This window comes from Mastigoproctus giganteus, chromosome 1, assembly GCF_048544385.1.
Source record: "Mastigoproctus giganteus isolate SK-2022 chromosome 1, ASM4854438v1, whole genome shotgun sequence".
NCBI lineage: Eukaryota > Metazoa > Arthropoda > Arachnida > Uropygi > Thelyphonidae > Mastigoproctus > Mastigoproctus giganteus.
Window position 1 is genome coordinate 167,299,196 of NC_143575.1, and position 22,859 is coordinate 167,322,054.

General features: G+C 39.0%; 1 protein-coding gene across 5 annotated transcripts in view; it reads left to right on the top strand.

Moving 5' to 3' along the window:
• Window positions 1-22,859, top strand: part of baz (par-3 family cell polarity regulator) — a 760,042-nt gene that overhangs the window by 269,880 nt on the left and 467,303 nt on the right. For all 5 annotated transcript variants that reach the window (XM_090374871.1, XM_090374873.1, XM_090374874.1 and 2 more), the window contains exon 7: window positions 12,282-12,362. In XM_090374871.1, coding sequence (XP_090230997.1) covers window positions 12,282-12,362 — 81 coding nt within the window. The remainder of the gene's footprint in view (window positions 1-12,281; window positions 12,363-22,859) is intronic.

Consider the following 22,859-nt stretch of genomic DNA (forward strand, 5'->3'; position numbering starts at 1 on the left):
AACAAACTTCGGAGTATCAAGCCAAAACTTGAGTGTGATAGCTTTCAAGCTTCAACTCAGTTCAACAACAGGAGGTAATATTAGCATGCCTACGAATAGGTCACACAAATATCAGTCAGGGTTATCTATTAAGAGGGGAGATCCCCCCCCCCCCCCGAGTGTCATCACTGCAACGCAGTACTTTCAGTAAAACATATCCTTGTTGAATGTCTATTATATTCAAGAGAATACCAGAATCTTTTTACTCCTGCCACAGCAGAAGACCCTCTTACACCTATTTCACTTTTAGGCAATAAAGCAAATGTCTCAAGCATTTTTACCTTTCTAAAAATGATTAATGTATACCACCTCCTTTAACTAGTTAAAAAGTAACTTGCTGATACTATTTTTTGAAATTATCTCTATCTGACAGGAAATAGCATTAATACTTACCATATGTATGGCACACTATGGCCATAGTTGCTGATGTGCCTAGTAAATCCCTAAACCAACAACAACCGTCATCTAATCACATAAAAGAGACAGAAAGTTCTTACAAATCTAAATAATGAATATAATTATCCAGTAGAAATCTTGGTGTTTCCATAAAAATACAGACAATATTCATGTACTAATATGTACATATAAACTGGTTTGTCTGTATTTACAAGAAATATCTAAATCCACAGAATGGCCCATCCATTTCACATTACACAATATCTTATAAAGATAGCATTAGAAATAATTTTTATTTAATTTTATGAAAATCCGAACCTATACTACATAGTACTGTGTATGGGTTGGAGGTTGAGAAGATTAAAGAAGATATTCGTTGACATTAGACTAGAACTGCTGTAAATTGTAATTTTCAGGACATATGTATGAAGGAAGATTGTTCCAGAAAATGGAAGTTGAATGAATAAATGGGGAAGAAGAAAAGTTGTTTCTCTGAGTTTGAAGTTGGACAATAAAAGGATGTTGATTGGTTGTGGCACATGTTTGGACTGTTTTGAAAGAGATAGCAAGAATTATAGAAGCCAATTCAGAAGAACAGTGCCCATGGAAGTATCTATAGAAAAGGCATGCAGCGGAAACAGAATATGTGTGGGACTGAGAGTGGAGAGACTCTGGTAGAGATTAGTCAATAATTAATCTTACTGCCCACTTTTGAATGAATCTAGAAGCCTCAGAGAGGTTTTGGGGACACAGCCTTAGATGTGGGAACAATAAGAAGTGGCTATTGAACATAAGAGATCAGCACATGGAGGTGTTGCAGGTTTACTTAATTCTATGCCTTTTCTATATTTCATAAGATTTAAGGTATGGAATCTGAAAAATGAGTGTATAAGAAAAATGTATAGAGTAAATATAGAGAAACAGAGGCCTGAGAATGAAGTACAAGGAGTAAAGGAGGAATGGGAAGGGTTTAAAAAAGGACAAGTGGTTTGAGGGGGTAAAAAGAGACACAGTGGAGGAATGAGTGAGCAAAGAAAGCTACTGTAAGGAAGAACAGGTCCTGTAAAAACATGAGAGAGAGAGAGAGAGAGAGAGAGAGAGAGAGAGAGAGAGAGAGAGAGAGAGAGAGAGAGTATAAAGAAGGAAAAAGGGATGCAAAGAGAACAGTTAAAGAGGAGAGAAGTTGCAAATTCTACAAGATATTAATAATGGGAATAAGATGTATGGCTAAGTGAAGAATTAGGTGGAGAGCTAGGGAGGAACAGTATTACTCTTATAATAAAATGGGAAAAATGAATACAGATAAATAAGGAGGAGGAGGTGGAAATACTGTTTTAAAGGTCTAATGAACATTAGAGAAAAAAGATACAGTGGAAGAAGTAGGGGTAAGGGAGGAGGGGAGAGAAAGATATCGAGAAGAGAACTGAAAGCTGCAATGGAAATGATGAAAGAAGGTGAAGTGACTATATGGAAATAAGATGTGCAGGACATGCAAGTCTGCAGCGAATTTACAGAATACTAAAAGTAGTATTGGGGGTGAAAAGGATACTGTGGAACTAAAAAAGAGAATTAATTGTACTTATATATAAGAAAGAAGATAGGGGCTGTTGTATTTGAGAATTATTAAGGATTATAAATCCACAATCCTTTCGTATATTTTCCCTTATGACTCTATAGTCATATGAGAAACATTAGCATTAGTAGAGGCATATGATGCAAGAAAGCAAGCTTATTCAGCATCAGCCAAAAAAAAAAAAAGCACAACCACTACTCCCATTTCACCCCTCTGTTCGTTCGAAATACCTGTCCAGCTGAGCCTTAAATTTGTTTAGGCTATCAACTTCAACAACAAGTGATGGAAGTCTATTCCACAAACCAACTGCCCGCTGGCTAAAAGCAAATTTCCGCACATCTATCCGACATCCGTCCTTCCTCAATTTGAATTTATGCCCTCTCAGGTGATTATTCTGAGCAAGAGGAAGAATCCCATCGGCATTGAGTATGCTCAAGATATTCAAAGCCTTATACACCTCTATCAGATCACCTCGCCGATGCCTAGTCTCCAGACTCTGTAATTTTCAAAACTTAAGCCTTTCTTCATAAGAGCAACTGTTCCATTCACTAATCTTGTTACCCTTCTCTGTACTCGTTCCAGCAGCTCTACATCCTTCTTGAAATGAGGTCTCCAGACCTGTATACAGTACTCAAGGTGTGGCCTGACCAATGCCTTATACAAGGGAATAATCACATCCCTATCCCTGCTAGAAAAATTCCTGTATATCATTGACAAGACACCATGAGCTACTCTTGCAGCTCGTCTGCACTGCTTAGAGAACTTCATATCTGCCTGCACAATTACCCCAGGTCCTTTTCATTCTCTACCACTGTCAGCATAGTATCACAGAGTTGATACGTTGATCTGGGGTTACTGTTTCCCATATGTAGTACTTTACATTTGTCAATGTTAAACTTCATTTGCCACCTCTCAGCCCATCTGCTCAACCTTTCCAGATCCTGTTGCAGCAGCATAGCATCAGTAGTGTCCTTAACAACCCTGCCAACCTTTGTATCGTCTCCAAACTTGGACATTAAGCTTGATATACCATCATCAATATCATTTATAAATACAGAAAACAACAATGGACCCAACACTGAACCCTGAGGAACTCCACTAATAACATTAGTCCACGTTGAGCAGTGTCCATTGATTACCACTCTCTGTCTTCTGCCACTCAACCATCCCTTTATCCATATCAGCAATTTGCCTCCAATGCCACACTGTTCCAATTTGTGCAGCAGTCTTCCATGCGCAACAGTATCAAAAGCCTTTCTAAGATCCAAATATATAATATCAAAGTTATTCCCTGCATCCAGTTCTTTTGTGACTACATCATAGTATCCAATCAAATTGGTCAGACAAGACCTGCCCTTAACAAAACCATGCTGTGTCTGAGCTATAACTGAATTCTTGTCCAGATGATCCTGCAGTGCTTCTTTAACCAGTGCCTCCATTAATTTTCCTGGAACCGAAGTTAAACTAACAAGTCTATAATTACTTGTGTCAGCCTTTGATCCTCCTTTGTGAATTGGGGTTACATTTGCACATCTCCAGTCTATGGGTACCTCCGCTGAGTCCAAAGAAGCTCTCATAATTATGGCCAGGGGTTTGCTTACTTCCTTTGCTGCCTCCTTTAATATAACTGGATAGATCCCATCCACCCCAGGTGCCTTTTTTATGTTTATCGTCAACAATTTCTCCTCCACTTTTCTCTCAGTTATTAGAAAATCGTCTAGCTCACTGCCAATGTTTACTTCACGTACGACATTCCCCTTCCTGAATAACTCCTCATGTGTGAATGTAGATGCAAAATACTCGTTTAGATTGTTAGCCCCTGAGCAGGATCCTCAACTGTTGAACCATCAATATCAAGTGGCCCAATCTGATTCATCCCTTTCCTTCTTGACTTTAAATAGGTAAAGAACTCTTTTCTGTTTTTCTTTGCATTCTTTGCCAAGGATTTCTCATAATCTGCCTTTGCCTGCCTAATCTTCTTTGTGACTTGGTTACAGACCAACATATCTATCATAGGCTTCCATGTCACCCATTAATTTGTATGTATCCCATGCATTTTTCTTCTCTGCCATATGTCTCATTAGTTCATCTGACAACCATTTAGGCCTGAACCTTGAACAATATTTCTTGGTTGGTATGTAAAGCCTGGTAGCTTCCAAGATTAGTTCCTTAGTTCTTCCCATTTTGAATTTGCTGTTGGTAACATCATCAGTTGGTCCCACTGTATAGAATTTAAATACTGTCTCAGCCCATCATAGTCGCCTTTACAAAAGCAAAAACCCTTCCCTTTACCCCTGATGGTAGTTACCTCTGAATAAATCCGACTTCAGCACACTGTGATCACTGCCACCTAGTGGTTCCTTTATCTGCAGATTCTTAATGCATGAAGAATCACTACTGATAATCAGATCAAGAGTATTACTCCCTCTAGTTGCCTCCCAAACATGCTGGTGTAGAAAACAATCATCCAATAAATCCACAAAAGCCTCGCTAGTGTGTGAGTGACCAACCCACAAATTCCAGTCAATATCTGGGAAATTAAAATCCCCCATTATAAGACTCTCTGATTTACTGGTCCATTCTATTTCCCTGTACAGTATCTTATTATACTCATCAGAGTCATTAGGCCTATAGCACATTCCTACTCTCAATTTTGATTTCCCTATGCTTATGTCACACCAAACTGACTCGACACTGCCCTGTCCATCGATGTCGACTGGCTTCACTTCCTTGGACTTTGTGTTTCTTAACTAATAGCATAACCCCTCCTCCCTTCCTATCCTGTCTATCCTTTCTGTAGACGTTGTACTCCCCAAATTCCAGTTCTGCATTCCTTATATCTGTGTGACACCATGTCTCTGATATCCCAACAATATCTGCCTTTGATGTTTTGAGCAAAACCTCAAATTCATCAAATTTATTTACTAAACTCCTAGCATTGGTGTACACGCAAGTATACATGCACCTGTTTCTATTCTTAGCTACCCTAACACAACCCATGTGTTTACTTGTACCGCAGTGACTTCCAGCAGTCTCTGAAATATCCTGCGTATTGTTTTTCAGGCTTCTGCTCATTCCAATAGAAGCAGTGCAAGAATCTCTTTCACCTCTGCCAGTGGCTATTGTTAATCTATTTATCTTTGTCTCCCCCCCAAGCTAGCAGTTTTCCGACCCACCTAACACTGCCTCGATAGCATCAGCAAATATTCTTGCACCCTTTCTATTTAAGTGTATCCCATCCCTGTAGAAGCAGTCTCTCCTGTTAACAAGTACAGTCCAGGCTGAAAAAAATTCTACCCCTTCAGCCTTGCACAATCTTTCCAGGGCCGAATTGATCGACAAGGCTCTCATCATATACTCCCTCCTATCGTGTCTGGGCAGAATTGCAGGCACTTTCAAATTCAACCCTACTTCACGGCTTTTTTTCAACTGTGACCTGTACTTGTTAAGTAATTCCTCTGGTCTCCTACTCTTAATATCATTAGTGCCAACGTGTACAACTATATCACCTTTTGTGCCCTTAAAAGATGATATCCGCTCTACAACGTCATCAACCTTTGCCCCTGGCAGACATACCCTGGTCCTGTTCCACCTATCCTTTTTACAAAGCATGTTCCCCATTTCCCTGACAATAGAGTCACCAACAACTACTAGTTCCTGTGGGACCAGCGCATTCTGCCTTGGGAGCTGCCTCTGTGTTGCAAGATGACCAAGTGCAAGCTCTGGCGTTGATGTGGGCAGCTGAGAGCTTGATGAGCCCCTCAATTTATTTCCTTCGAGGGCATCCACCCTATCCTTCAAGGTCTCATATAGGCCCATAACAACGCTGAGTTGTTGCCTAATTTCCTTGCATCGTGCACACACAAAAACATCCCCCATGGCAGTATCATGTCCCGTACCCGAATGCTCCGCAAACATCAAGCAAACAGTGCATCTTAAAAGGCTGTGATTCAGAGGGCAACTGCCCCCCTCAGTTCTCCCCTGAGCCACAGCACTCCCATTAGCTCGAGCCTTTTGCTTTGCTGCTCTGGTTTGAGTCATGATTTCGATTTAATGTCAATAAAATTACAATTTCAGAACAAAATTAAAACCTTAAACTTGTATCCTAACACAGTTATAACGCTATATTTATTTTTCAGTATAGAGTGTTATCTACGAGTTCCCTTTATATAACTTCCGTATCAAGTTATGTATTAATTATTTGTTACGTTTGTACTCTAAGTCGTTATATATATAGTTAAAAGTACAATTTAATTGTCAATGAAGTTTAACAAGATTAATAGATTTACTGATTAATTGACAATATTATATTTTCCACTATACTGTACAAAGCTAATGCTATCGAATTCCGGATATGCTGTATTGTGTTACAATGGCGGTAATTACGAACGGAACTTCTACGGACTCTTAAGTATTGATTTACTTCCAAATCTCGCTATCTCAATTTAGAATAAACTAAGGATCCTGACTAGGTCTATAGCTATTTATAGATAATAATTTGATATAACAATTGGTTAATAAAACGGCTAAAAACCCTCTCGTTCAACGGAGCTGCAATTTGTGAATTGCACTTTACAATTGGTTCACTGTACAATGTATGAGAGAATAATGGTAAGGAGTATAAGGTAATGGTAAGTGTAAGGAGAGTATGAGAAAAGGTTTAAAATGGAATGAGGAAGAGTACAGTGGCTTCAAAAGGTATAGATTGACCACACAACTAATTTTTGCTGTGAGACAAATGATGGAAAAACATGAGCATGGTTAAGGTGCGTAGCATTGAAGGATTTGGAAGAGGCATATGATAGAAAAAGAGAAAAGGTAACAAGATAATAGAGAGAAAAGGGAAATGTCCAAACAGAGTATGGAAGGCATTGGTGAAGATTGTCTACACAGAGGAAGTGAAGGTTGTGCGAAAACAACCGTAGGAAACATGCTGGTTCAAACTTAATGGATTGAGGCAGGAAAGTGCAGTCATCTGTGCAGTTTATACTTGTAATGGATGATATTTCAAATTCTGTGGATAAAAGGATTGGGGTAGAAAGAATGAAAGTGATGTTTGTCGATGATTTTTTGATATATGGTGATGGAGAAGAGGTGGTACAAGAATAGCTTGAAAGCTGGGCAGAAAGTTTTAGGTGATGCAAAGAGGGGAAGAAGATAAAAGTGTATAGTTTCAGATATATAGGGAGATATATAGTAGAAAAAGAAGGGAGAATTGATAAGGAGATAAGTTCTAGTTTGAAAGGAGGTACCCTTGAAGTGCAAGGTGTGGTACTCTAAATATTATATTCTGTACCAATAATGACATATAGATCAGAATCGTGGGTAATGGGGGGAAGATATCAGCAGAATGCAAGCAATGGAAATGAGTTGCTGAGAGGATTTTGTGGAAAGACTAGCAGAGATAGAACAAGAAACAGGGATATTTGAGTGAAAGTAAGAGAAAAATTACAAGAAAACAAGCTTATGCACCATCAGCCAATTACAAGAAAACAAGCTTATGCACCATCATCTGATTTCACCCCTCCATTCGTTCCAAATACCTGTCCAGCTCAGCTTAAATTTATTTAGGCTATCAACTTCCATAACAAAAGATGGAAGTCTGTTCCACCAATCTACCCACTGGTTAAAGGCAAACTTCCGCACATCTATCTTACAACTGTTTTTCCTTAATTTGAATTTATGCCCTCTCGGGTGATTATTCTGAGCAAGAGGAAGAATACCATTAGCATTGCACATGCTCAAACCATTCAAGTCTTTATACACATCAATCAGATCACCTCGCAGGTACCTAATCTTCAGACACTGTAATCTGTAAAACTTAAGCCTTTCTTCGTAAGAGCAACCCTTTGTTCCATTTACTAATTTTGTTGCCCTTCTCTGTACTTGTTCTAGCAGCTCTACGTCCTTCTTGAAATGAGCCTCCAGACCTGTATACAGTACTCAAGGTGGCCATTGCCTTATACAAGGGGATAATCACCTCCTTATTCCTGCTAGAAAAATTCCTGTGTATCATTGACAAGACACCATGAGCTACTCTTGCAGACCGTCTGCACTGCTCAGGAAACAAACTTCATATCTGCCTGCACAATTACCCCCAGGTCCTTTTCATTCTTTACCACTATTAGTGTAGTACCACAGAGTTGGTATGTTACTCTAGGGTTACTGCTTCCAATATGTAGTACTTTACATATTGGAAGTGATAAACTTCATTTGCTACCTCTAAGCCATCTGCTCAACTTTTCTAGATCCTGTTGTTGCAGCGTACTGTCATTAGGGTCCCTAACAGCCCTGCCAACTTTCATATGGTCTGCAAACTTGGATATTAAGCCTGATATACCATCATCAATGTCATTTATAAATACAGAAAACAACTATGGCCCCAACACTGAACTCTGAGGGACTACTAATAACATTAGTCCACGAAGAGCAGTGTACATTGATTACCACTCTGTTTTCTCCCACTCAACCATCCCTTTATTTATAGCAGCAATTTCCTTCAATGCCACACTGCTCCAATTTGTGCAGCAGGCTTCCATGTGCAACACTATCAAAAGCCTTTCTAAGATCTAAATATATGATATCAAAGTTATTCCCTACATCCAGTTCCTTTGTGACCAAATAGTATTCAATCAAATTGGTCAAACAAGACTTTCCTTAACAAAACCATGCTGTGTCCGAGCTACAACTGAAGTCTTGTCTAGATGATCCTGCAGTTCTTCTTTAACCAGTGCCTCCATTAATTTCCCTGGAACAGAAGTTAAACTAACAGGTCTATAATTACTTGTGTTACCCATTGATCCTCTGTGAATTGGGGTCACATTTGCACATCTCCAGTCCATGGGTACCTCCCCTGAGTCCAAGGAAGCTCTCATAATTATGGTTAAGGGTTTGCTTACTTCCTTTGCTGCCTCCTTTAATGTAACTGGATAGATCTCACCCATCCCAGGTGCCTTTCTTATGTTTATATTCAACAATTTCTCCTCCAATTTACTCTCAGTGAGCTAGATGATTACAAAATCATCTAGCTCACTGCCAGAGTTTAATTCATGGATTGAATTAAATTATTGAATTAAATTGAATTATTCTCCCTGAATAATTCCTCATGTGTGAATGCACATGCAAAATACTCATTTAGTTTGTTAGCCACCTGAGCAGGATCATCAACAGTTGAACCATCGATATCCAGTGGACCAATCTGATTCATCCCTTGCCTTCTAGTGTTTACATAGTTAAAGAGCTCTCTGCTGTTTTTCTTTGCATCCTTTGCCAAAGATTTCTCATAATCTGCCTTTGCCTGCCTAACCTCCTTTGTGACTTGGTTATGGACCAGCTTATATCTATCATAGGCTTCCATGTCACCCATTAATTTATATGTATCTCATGCATTTTTATTCTCTGCTACATGTCTCCTTAACCTTTTAGTCCTAAACCTTGAACAATATTTCTTAGTTGGTATGTAAAGCCTAGTAGCTTCCAAGATTAATTCTTTGAATGCTTCACATTTTGAATTTGCTGTTGGTAACATCATCAGTTGTGCCCACTATATAGAATTTAAATACTGTGTCATACCTCCGTGGTTGCCTTTACTAAAGCAAAAACCCTTCCCTTTACCCGTGATGGTAGTTACCTCTTTGAGTAAATCTCACTTGATCACTGTCACCTAAAGGTTCCTTTATCTGCAGATTCTTAATGCATGAAGAATCGCTGCTGATAATCAGATCAAGAGTATTACTCCCTCTAGTTGCCTCCCGAACATGCTGATGTAGAAAACAATTATTCAATAAATCCACAAAAGCCTTGCTAGTGTGTGTGTGTGTGTGTGTGTGTGTGTGTGTGTGTGTGTGTGTGTGTGTGTGTGTGTGTGTGTGTGACCAACCCACTAATTCCAGTCAATATGTGGGAAATTAAAATCCCCCTTATAAGACTCTGTGATTTACTGATCTACTCTATTTCCCTGTACAGTTCTTTATTATTTTATCAATTAAGAAGAACACACTGAGATGGTTTCAGTGTGTAATGAGAATGGAGGATGACGGACCACCAAAGTGGTTTTTAGGAATGGAAATGGGAATAAAAGATCAAGAGGAACGTTGAGGAGATAGTGGTTTGAAGAGGTGTTAGTTAAGAGGAGCTAGAGAGAGGGGGAGAAGAGGAATGGCGTGAGGATAGAACTAAATGGAGAAAACTGGTTTTTTTGGCAAGAAGCTGGAATGACTGTGGATAAGTAAGTAGGAAACAGGCTGGTGCATAATTGAATGGTATGTAAGTAATTACTTTTCCAACATATAGGAGTAGCTATTAGAATACTAGTAAGTTTCTTTATGACAATTTATTTTATCTGTTTACCTTTGGAAAATGACATTACTAGTAATATACTTGATAGTCTTCTTATTCAGTTCACCTTCTCCTTAATGCATACAAGGGAATTTTAATGCCCATAATCTCCTATGGGGGAAGGGAAATGTGCTCTGAATCAAATTCTTTTAGGCAGCCTATAGAAAAAGTTATAGATGGTCATAATTTTGCTCTTATTAATAACAGCACAAACACTGTTTTCCAGCCTGCACTTTTTTGGCTATAGACTTATTGATTTGTTCTATCTTTGTTTATAGATATTTGCTGGTAGTGAACGAAAACCCTACAAGCTAAATTATATATTGCCATCCAGTGATCTATAACTCGGAATAACTCTGTAACCAACTCTAACTAAACTCAGAATTTATGCTAAAATATAGTACTAGGTTGAAGTCTACCTAGTCTTGTAACTGGATAGCAGAACCCTCTTCCCTCTCACCAATTTGGCAAATATTGTCAAAACAACAGAATATATATTGGCTGGGGTAGCACTTCCTTATACCCAAATTCTAGCAATGTATAATTGATTATGGACAATTACCATAATTTCCATAATTACCAAGCTTTGAAGTTCCTGCAGTTAAGTGCCCAGAGAGCTTGCACAGTTAGCAACCAACTAAAAATAATAATGGAAGAAAAACAGATTGACATTGCTTGTATCTAGGAGCCCTACACCCATGAGGATAGGGTTCAAGGATACCCTCGATACTACAGGGTAATAGAATCCACTGCAGATAATTTTGAATGCAGCTGAAAAGAACACTAAGGGGTGTTCTGCCTCAAAAGTTACATCTTATTTTATTTTAGCACTTTCACTCACTGATCTTTATTTTATTTACTTTTATTCTATTTTAGTGTTTTAGTCTTGTAAATACTTTATTTTATACAAATTTTGATTTTAATTTTCATGTTAGGTGGTCATTGCAAGAAATCTTCCCCGTTTATGATTTTTTAAAAATCTTAATTTTAAAAAAGGAATCAAAATAACCCACTGCTTTCAATTTTGGAAAAAAAAGAAAGTAATAAAAAATAAGTAAAATCGATTTTCAAACTTTTTAAATCAGACTAATCACTATAGTTATTGAAACTGAATATGGGGTTTTTTTTTTTTATATACCGTACCTCTAAGATCCTTGCCCCCCTTCCTATGGGCATCATTTGGGAGATTTCAAAGTCTTTTCTTGGAGTTTGAAATCTCTATGCTGGATACTACTGGACTGCTTTCAGCTATTTTTCAATGCAGATAAATGTTGTACTGTTGGTTAAAGAGACTGAATTTAAGGCCTTTTTGCTGCATTGTGGGTTAAATAGACTTTTGTTTTGCTGTCCTGGGCTCATACACATTTAACACTGTTTCTAAAAGAACAATACGATAATGTTTCAAAAATTTCATAAACATGTTGCAAACATTGATTTAGAATATCTTGAATGGCTTAATCCAACCACTTTTAAGTTGGAAAGTTTCTATATAAGTGGGGATGGAAAGTTTCTATATAAGTGGGGATGGACTTTGGTTTGTATTAGAAGTTATTATGCTCCACCTGCACAATGACCTGGTTTGGTTAAATTTGAGATAGATTTGTTATTTTGATTATACTTATGCATTATGTTCTTGTAAAAAAAAAAAAAAAAAAAAACCCTCTTGCAATAACAGGCATGATATATTTTTATGATATATTAATTTAGTTACTTTTTTGGTAATCTTCAAAACTAAAGCTTAAGTATTACTTATTTGACATTATAAATATCATTTCACCAATTTATATAGAAATAAAATTACTGAAATGTGTTTTCATAGGTAAAAAATAATTAAAAATGGTGTTATTAGTAAACAGGAACTTTAACAGAAATTTATAAATCTAGTCGTGTTATTCTTTCATGCTTTGAATTTATTGATAGAAACATATTTTTCCAGAGAATCCGTAATAGTACTGAAAAATGAATCTGGTCCTTTAGGAATTCATGTTGTTCCTAACTATGATGCTACAAGTGGAAGGTAAGGTAACCAATACATATTTGTTCCAATTTGATTTCATTTTCATTGTGTTGACCAAGAATTAATGTTTCTTTATTAATGCAGACATCGGGATTAGCTGTTCTTCTGAGATTAATATTAATACAATAGTCTCATTAATGCAAACTGTTTATGCATATATTTGTGTTTTTACAAAGAACATCATTCCCCTATGAAAGGAAAGGCTTTTCTATGTAAACATATTTGTTTATTACAAAATTTGGTTCAGATGTATTACAAAGTCTGTTTTTACCCCACGAGAAATAGTGTAATTTCATATGGTTAAAATGAAGTTCGTGCAGTTCTGTTTTTTCCTTATCGCTAGCATACCAGTGACAACCTGGAACACTATTTCCAGGAAGAAGCACCAAATTTAATAGAATTTACTTTTATGTGAACAAAACCAGTTTCTGGTAGCTAAAAAGAAATACATCCCAAAAAACATCATTAAGGTTATTTTTTTTAAATTCTCATGATGTTTTCAAAGAGTTTTTTTTTTTTTTTTTAATCTATTTTTTGTGCCATTTTAAAAAGAATCTGAGATGTCTTTTTTTAGCTTATGTGTTTAATTTAATTTAAAGCTTGCTTATAACCTTATCTAGCAGTTGTGGCAGAAAAACATAAATGGAAAGAATTAAGCCTGGAAATTAAATTGAAAATTATAATTTTTAATTTAATTCAACTTTATTCCGCTTTATTAACTCTTGTATAATTTACCAGGGAGACTAATAAAATGGAATGAAGCATAAGCATCCCCAAGGGCTTACATCTGGTGAGTTATGGGCTTGGCATACCCAGGGTCCTGAACTGGATATCATCATTCTTCTCTTCTTTTACCTTCTACCTCTCTCTCTCTCTCTCTCTCTCTCTCTCAGGGTAACTCGGCAATTTTTTATTTTATTTTTTTTTGGCTGGTGCAGCATAAGCCTCGGGCTTCCTTGCACCATGTAGCAAATAATAAGAAGAAGGGGGCAAGATGGCCCGGTGGTTAAGACACTGGACTACCAGCCTGATGGACCCGGGTTTGAATCCCGCCTTGGTGGAAGCGAACACGGCTCTGTTATGCTGGGAGACCAATATAATAATAATAATATTAAATGATGATTTTAAAAAAAAAAAAAAAAATTGTGAAAGTTACTCCATTGGACTTAACTTCCCCAAGGGAGGAGTAATGGCTGGGGCAGACACCGGTGCCATCTGGTGTCACTCCTGAGAACTGAAATTAAATAAAATAAACTGCTGGACATAAGCCGAAGCTAAACAAGTCCACCTCCATAGATGGATGATGTCGCAGAGAAATATTTTCCTACTGCTTCGTGTGTGGCACGGATAAAGTCACTCACGTTCCGGCCTTAGGCAGAGGGGTCAGTTCGAAAAGTTGGAGACTGTCTCCCGAGCAAGGCAGTGGAGCAAGTGGCGCTGACCCCATATGGCTACCACAAGAGAAGGGCATGAGCACCCAGCCCCACCAACTGGAAGTGCTTCCTGTGCAACTGCGCTAGTAACCACCCAGGATGGAAGAAAACGGCAACGCACGAAGTGGAGCATTGAAATGAATATGTACATCATGTGAGCATACTATGAAATAACCAGGCTAGAGACCGATATGACAATGTACAGATCATGGCTACATATCAAGTGTTTGGAACGACACCCGGATATTCAGGTCACTGAATAGCGATTAGCAGACCAAAGAAGGACCATCGTCACGAAGAATCTAATAGCTCCTGCCATCTTGGAAAAAATCAAGCAGGATGTCAGCGATGAACTACAAAGCACAAAGAATATGGTCAATATGGAACCAGAAGAGGAACAGCATACCATGGAACCAGAGGAGGAACAGCAAGAAGAATACAACCCAGAGTAGTTGAAGTGGATAGAGACGAAGTCATGATATCCAGAATAGAAGACGAGTGGAAGAAGGCCCTAACAGAATTCGAAGGAAAGGACCTCACAAGAACCCACACGATACCTAAGCAGAAGCCAAATAAAATCTTGTGGAGAGTAACAGACCACCTCAATCAGCAAATAATGCCCCCATTACCTTGACAACAATGGTGCAAAGCTGGAGGCTATCCACACAGCTGTATACTGTGCTGCCATAGCAGCTACTAGGATTAATGGAAAAGAAACGAGAGACTGGCAGCAGAAGAACCATAAACAGAAGGTACCACCAGCTTGGGAAAGAAGACTTCAGCAGAAGATAGAAGAACTAAGAGTCAAGATAGGTCAGTTGACCCAGTACCAACAGGGCAATAAAGTAAGAAATTGATTGGAAAGGTGAAGAGCATCCTCAAGAGAGACAGCGTCCACAGCAAACATGAGACCAGAAATTAGAGAATAGGAGAATACTTGGACACACTGAAGCAGAACCTCCTCCCATTCAGCAAGATACTACACCTATACAAAGAGAGCTCCCCGAGGAAAATAAACAACAGAATCTTTAATGAGGACCAAAGAGCCTTCTACAGGAAACTGGGTGAAGATGAGAAAGCAGGAAACAGACCACCCGAGAAGAAGACGATCGAGGAGTTCTGGGGAAATATCTGGAGCAGTGAAGTAAGACATAACAGCGGAGCACCCTGGATAGAAGTAGAATGGAAGAAAACCAAGGACATACAAGAGATGAGAGAGTGGGAGATTGGAGAAAAAGAAGTAAAACAGTCAATCAGGAACACCCACAACTGGTGAACCCCAGGAATTGATAACATCCACAACTACTGGTACACGAAGCTTACCTGCACACACAAGCACCTAGCAGAGCAGTTCACTCGAATGATCAGACACCCGAAGACAAACTTGAAGTTTCTCACTGAAGGAGTCACGTGTCTGAAGCCCAAAGAAGAAGGTACAAGAAACCCGTCGAAATACAGGCCAATCACCTGCCTCCCAACGATATACAAGATCCTGAACAGCTGCATAACCAGAAGGTATCAGACCACTTAGAGAGTCAGAACATAATGGCTGAACAGCAGAAAGGATGCAAGGAGCAATTAACCATAGATGCCGCAGTTATGGAGGAAGCCTACAAGAAGCACCGCAACCTATACACAGTCTACATCGATTACTGCAAGGCCTTCGACTTCATACCACATAGCTTTCTAATAGAGGCACTGAAGATCTACAAGGTCAGTTCAATGACAAACTTCCTAGGAGCAACAATGGCGAAATGGAGTACCACCATTAAGGTTGAGAACATCACAACCAGGCCAATCCCCATTAGAAGAGGAATCTTTCAGGGAGATGCTCTGAGCCCACTGTGGTTCTGTCTAGCACTCAACCCGCTATCCACCATGCTTAACGGCAGCAAGTATGGATATAACATCAAAGAAGGAAGAAAGAACCTGTACATCCTCATCCACCTGATGTACGTGGATGGCTTCAAGCTGTACACGGCAACTGAGAAGCAACTACTCCGGATCACTGAAGAATTCAGCAAGGACATCAGGATGGAATTTGGTCTAGACAAATGCAAGACCCACACACTGCACCAGGGAAAATTAGTTGGTCAAAACTACCAGCTGCTGACTGGTAAAGAGATCGAAGCTATGACAGAAGGAGAAACCTACAAATACCTAGGGATGATGCAGGCTCAGCTGTTAGAGCACAAGGAAATCAAAAAGTGCTTGAACGAAAAATATCATCAGACTCAGAAGCCTGCTGAAAGCAAAATTGAATGGAGGGAACACAGTTAAAGCCATAAACACCTATGCAGCTCCAGTACTAACATACACCTTTGGGGGTCATAGATTGGACTACCACCGAGCTAGAAGATATCACGCGAAAGAGAAGGACAATAATGACCAAGAGCCAGCAACACCACCCGAAGTCAGCAGTGGAGAGACTAACAATAGCTCGGAAAGAGGGAGGAAGGGGGCCTGATAGAGCAACAGAAAACAGCAATAGTTAACCTGAAGGATTACTTCACGAACAACACAACACCACTCCACCAGGCCATAAGGAAGATAGATAAGTGGTATACCCACTCAACCTAAGCGAGGAACCCCCTCCTGCCCAGACGATACAAGAAACGAAGTTAGAAAGATGAGCCAAGAAGACACTCCATGGCAGACACTACAATGACCTTCATCAAGATCACATCGATAACACTGCTTCCAATTCATGGCTCACAAGCGGGTCGCTCTTCCCCGAGACTGAAGGATTCATGCTGGCCATCCAAGACCAGGTAATCAACCCTAGAAACTATAGAAAATACATCGCAAAGGAGCCCAGAATGTCAGATGACACATGTCGATGATGCCACCTAGCCTCAGAAATGATCCAATACATCACTGCAGGGTGTAATGTGATCACCCAGACCGAGTAAACTTGTAGACACGACCAGGTAGCTAGGATATTAAATCAGAAGCTAGCGAGGAAATACCAGTTGACCAAAGAAAGTTTACCATACTACAAGTACAAACGTCAGGCAGTACTAGAGACCCAAACCCACAAGCTGTACTGGGACCGCACCATAATAACGGATAAGACCATCCTGCACAACAGACCGGACATAACCCTTGTGGACAAGACGGAAAAGGCTCTACCTGATTGACATAGTGGTGCCCAACACTAGCAATGTCCAGAAAACCCATTAGGAAAAAATTAGGAAGCACACGAACCTGAGACATGAGATCAAGGAGATGTGGCATATGCAAGAAGTATCAATCATCCCGATCATCGTGTCAACCACCGGTATGGTACCAAACACTACATAGCAGCCTAGCAGCAATAGGTCTCCCAGAGAACACTACAAGGAACTCCAGAAAGTCGCAATCCTGAACACCTGTATGTTAGTCAGAGATTTCCTCGACCAACAGTAACACCAGACATTACAACCACCCCGTGTACTTGGTAGCAGTACCCGTCATGGAGTGGAATCCCACAATCAGGGAGAAATAATATAGGAGCAACAATAATAATAACAGAAATTGCAAAGAAAAACAACATCCCTTTACTTACTTTGTCAATAATACTGTAAAACAAAACAAAAAAAAAAAAAAAACACTTCAGGTGCAAGTTTTTTTTTTTTTTTTGGTACCAAAAAAAGGTGCAGGACCTTGATTAAAAAAAAAATATATTTGAGTGTGTATGGTTGTTGTCCACCTCCTTTGTGGTGAATAGATACTGGAAAGCAGCCTCCCTGGTCATTGCTGCTTTCTTCTAACAAAGAGGCAAGAAATAACTCGCGTGCATGAGCACATGCTGTATAAACATAGCACTGTACTCATTTCTGGCAATTTTATAAAGTTATGTATATAGTATACCACTGTGCAATTAAGGTAATGTTCATGGACTGCTCTACATAAGGTACACTTAAATAAATAAATTGGATCCGTGCATTCACTGATTCCGGGATTTCTTATTAACAGGTTCCACTGAATTCCTTCGAATCCTCTGCAGCTCAGCACTGAACTCATTGTATCATGATAAATCTTGAGAAATAACAAGACTGCATGCACTCTGCATTTAGTATTATTTACATAAGAGGCCAAAATAGTACATGATTAGATCTGCTAGATTGTGCTCTTTCCAACGAGTGTGAGTTCAAAACTTGTCTCGTCAGTGGTTCATGATTTATGACAGAAAGAGTAATAGTAGTTTTATGCATGTCGTAAGAAAATTGAAAATGGAGCAATGAGCAGTTATCAAATTTTATTGTAAATTGGGAAAAAGTGCTACGCAAACCTTGATGATTTAAAAAAAAAGTTTATATTGAATGTTTGTCACGACGAAGAGTGTTTGATTGGTTTTCTCGTTTTCGCAAAGGACGTGAGTCGTTAGAGGATGATCCCCGACCTGGCTGATCAATCTCTGTTCGAACACCGGAGATTGTCACAAAGGTTAGAAAAAGTGTGACTGAATGCAGATCAGTTTGAACGATGTTGCTAGCTGAGGTGATCGGTAGCAATAAGGAATCTGTGTGAGAAATTCTAAAAGATCTGGGTAAGAGAAAAATTTGTTCCGTTTCATACCACATTCATTCAGTTTTGAGCAACGAGAAAAGAGTAGAGTGTTGCATAGAGTTTTTTTTTTTTTTTGGCAAAAAAAATCGATTCCAGTTATCAAACACTCCCCATTATGTTCTCTCAGATTAATTTTTGTTCCCCAAAATTTGGTTCTCTCAGATTTCATTTTTGGGGAACAAAAAGTAAACAGCCATGAAAGGAATGCAATACAGGACGATATAGGACATCCAGGCTGCAGGGACTGACCAGCTGAAAGTGGTACCAGAAAAGGAGTTCCAGAAGTGTTTTCAAAACTTGTATAAAAGATGTAAGCAGTGTGTAATAGTAGTTTTGTGCATGTCGTCAGAAAATTTGAAATGGAGCAAAGAGCAGTTATCAAATTTTATTGTAAATTGGGACATTGGAGGTGATTACAGGTAACCCTCATATAACACAGTAGTTAGGTTCCTATAAAATGTTGTGTTGTGCGAAACCGTGTTATATGGGACTAAGAAAAAGTACAAAAGAGGGGTTACATTCTGAAAGCTAACAAAACTGCACTATCTCGTTAACAAAATATTAAATAAAACTAACAAAAATATATCATTCTAAATTTCGTGTATCTAATCTCTTAAAAAAAAAAATCAGTAATCTGGATTTGTTTGCTTTTCCTTGATAAATCTTTGTGAATTTCATCTTATGGAACTAAGCATTTTCAAAGCTCCCTTTTGAACTTTGGTCTCCTTTCATTCAAGAATCTGCAATCAAAAAATAAGGCCCCCCCCCCCCCGAGTGCCAAGTGATTTATGGTGCGATTTTCTAGTGTTTCTCTAGAGCGAATACTAGCTTTTTCATGAACTCTCCTCTGCTTGCAACATTACTTCTGACCACTCGCATCGTTACTGCCTCCCTCGCCAGCAACGTCACTGCTAACCTTGCTTACAACGTTACTGGTACCTCCGCTAGCAACTTTACTGCTTTCGCTTTCTTATTTTCTGATCACTTGGTCACTGGTTGGCACCGCTCCTACCTCCACGTAGCAGGGCCGGAAACCTGGGAGAAGGAAGTCGTTCTCCCAGGGCTAAAAGGAGCAACAATGGATTGTGATGATTATCCACCACTAGACCAACAGGCTGTCATCATACTGACGTAAAAGGGAACATGATATAAGTCTTTCAAAAAGAATGAGAACGGATTCTAACAAAACAGAACCACTAGTGTTTCTGATAATGCATTCATTATAAACTCAACCGGTAAGCAGACTCTCACCCTTTGTTATCCAGAGACTTCTCAAAAATGCATCAGGTACACCAAAAATGGTAAAACGACTTATCATTTTTGGTGTACCTGCTTTCACGAAATACTGAACAATTAAACTTTACACCAGCCGGTATTCAAATAAACAAATTCCAATTCTGCAACTAAAACACTTTATTTACAATAAAATAAAATAAAATAAGAGCCTATAAAATGAAATTAAATGAAATAAAATGAAATATATAGTAGTCTAAAACTGATGTGATTTAATTTACAATAAAATACAAAAAATATAAAATATATAAAATATGATGATAAAAACAGTTAATAAAATACTGTGACAACTGTAGCTTTCGGAGATAGCAATCTCCTTTCTCAACAGCATATTTCTGCTGTGTGGCACATCCTTAAATAGCAGATCCACAGCACTCTTCACATGGTTCCTCGCGAGTAAGGCCGGAATTTCCCATTTATGCACCAGAACCGGAAATGGCTCGGGAGCGCACTAGCTGAAACCGTTCATCTCGCCCAAGAACCACGGTTTCAAAGAGGGATGTAAGCGTACACCCTTGTCTCTATTAATGGAATTGCTAGCTGCCCCAATACGTAAACTCTCAAGCCATTTACGGTCCCAGAACCCCTGTGCATGATCCGTGATAACAGCATCCTCCGGGGAGATTTCATGTTGCTTCTCCCAGAAATGTTCTGTCACGGCAGACTTCCCATAGTGTGCGGACTTTATTGCATTCATATGCTCCCCCAGACGGTCTTTCAGTCGTCACCCCGTCTCACCTGCATAACATACCCCACAATCCGGGCATTTAATTTCGTATACCACCCCACTGTTGGCTTCTTTCATTATGGGGTCTTCGACACAAGATATCACTGTGTACAATCTGGGAGAAGCAACATCAAATCTCTCCGGAGGATGCTGTCATCACGGATCATGCACAGGGGTTCTGGGACCGTAAATGGCTTGAGAGTTTACGTACTGGGGCAGCTAGCAATTCCATTAATAGAGACAAGGGTGTACGCTCACATCCCCTCTTTGAAACTGTGATTCTTGGGCGAGGTGAACAGTTTCAGCTAGCGCACTCCCGAGCCATTTCCGGTTCCGGTGCATAAATGGGAAATTCTGGCCTTACTCGCGAGGAACCATGTGATGAGTGCCATGGATCTGCTATTTAAGGATGTGCCACACAGCAGAAATATGCTGTTGAGAAAGGAGATCGCTATCTCCGAAAGCTACAGTTGTCACGGTATTTTATTAACTGTTTTTATCATCATATTTTATATATTTTATATTTTTTGTATTTTATTGTAAATTAAATCACATCAGTTTTAGACTACTATATATTTTATTTTATTTCAGTTAATTTCGTTTTATAGGCTCTTATTTTATTTTATTGTAAATAAAGTGTTTTAGTTGCAGGATTGGAATTTGTTTATTTGAATACCGACTGGTGTAAATTTTAATTGTTCAATATGAATTGTCCTAGCCTTGTAGGCCTATTTAGAGATATTTTACGAAATACTACCACAACAACACTCCCACAAAATTTCTGACCAATCTCCCTCACCAGTTGTTCTCTAGATAAAACTCTAGAAAGGATGATACACAGATGACTCACCTGGGTTTTTGAAACTCAAAAGCTGCTAAACAACAATCAGTTTGGATTACGACAAAATAGAACCACTCTGGATCTCATGGTGAAAGCAGTGACTAACATCCGTAATGCTTATGTGAAAAATGAAAATCTTGTAATGGTAACATATTGAAAAGCTTTTGACATAACATGGAGGTATGGCATATTGCAAGAACTTTATTCCCTAGGATTGCAAGGACATTTCCCAAAATTTATTCAAAACTTTCTCCAAAACAGAACTTTTCAGGTCCGTTATCAAAGTATCTGGGAATAGATACGTTCTCGTATCTTTCCAGGAAGGTGTCCCACAAGAGTCAATACTTAGTGCTACTCTTTTTTCACTTAGGCTGAACACTATTCCCAATACTGTAAAATTATATATGTATGCTGATGATGTAACTATATCTTGCAGTTCAAAAAATATTCATATTATTGAAAGACAGCTACAACTCTCCATAAATTAGCTAGAATTATGGACACTGCAGAATTGATATTGTATGTCACAACAAAATACAGTTGCAGTTTACTTCTGCAAAAAACGCATGCTGCATCCAAAACCGGAACTTCGTCGAAAGAACCACTTGATACCTCTCACCAGTAATCTTCGTTTCCTAGGTTTAATGTTGGACACCAAACTTAATTTTGTTTTCTTACCTAACATACCTCCGAACTGTTTGTTTAAAGAAACAGTATTGTTTGGTCCATTTCTGCCATGAAATGGGGTGCCGATAGATGCTCTCTTCTACATCTGTATCGTGCTCTTATCAGGTAGATTATGGAGCTGTTGTCTATGACTTGGCTAGGAAAAGTGCATTAACCAGACTGAACACTATCCAACACAGTGCTCTTCGTACTGCGCTAGGAGCCGACTGGGCTAGCCGGGTGGGTAAAGTGCCTGCCTGGCAACCCAAAGGTCGCGGGTTTGATTCCCGCCTCGGGCTTGGATCAAAGTACTGCAAAAAAACCTTGGGAGGTGCATAATGGCCACAGAAGCCTATGCGCCAACAACTACCAAAGAAAAAAAAAAAAAAAAAAACTGCGCTAGGAGCATGTAGAACATCCCCTGTCCAGAGTCTGTGTGTAGAGACATATGAACCTCCACTTCATCTTAGAAGGAAAATGCTGCTGCTTAATTATGCAGCCAAAATTCAAAGCCTTCTAGCTCATCCTGTTCGACCATTGATCCCCAACCCTGAATGGATCACATTCTACAATAGCAAAGCTACTGAAAATAGACCCACCAGTATTCGATTAAAAGAATTGATAGATGCCTGGGACAAATTTTGACAATATGCTTCAAGAGAATGACATACCTGATCTACCCTTGTCTGTAACTATCCTTCACTGTAATACCTATTTTCAGCAATGGGGAAAGAAATCCCTTGAATATGAAAGTATTAAACAACTACATAAAGGCCATGTCCTCAACAATGCTCAACGCTGTATAATATATACAGATGGTTCGAAAACACTCTGCTGTTGGTGCGGCAGCTGTCTTTTCTTCTTTTACGCTTTCTATATCACTACCAGTCGAATGTAGCAGTTACACTGCAGAATTATACGCAATAAAGTTAGCCCTAGAAAATATAAACACTTTCTACGATACTTGCAGTATAATATACACAGAT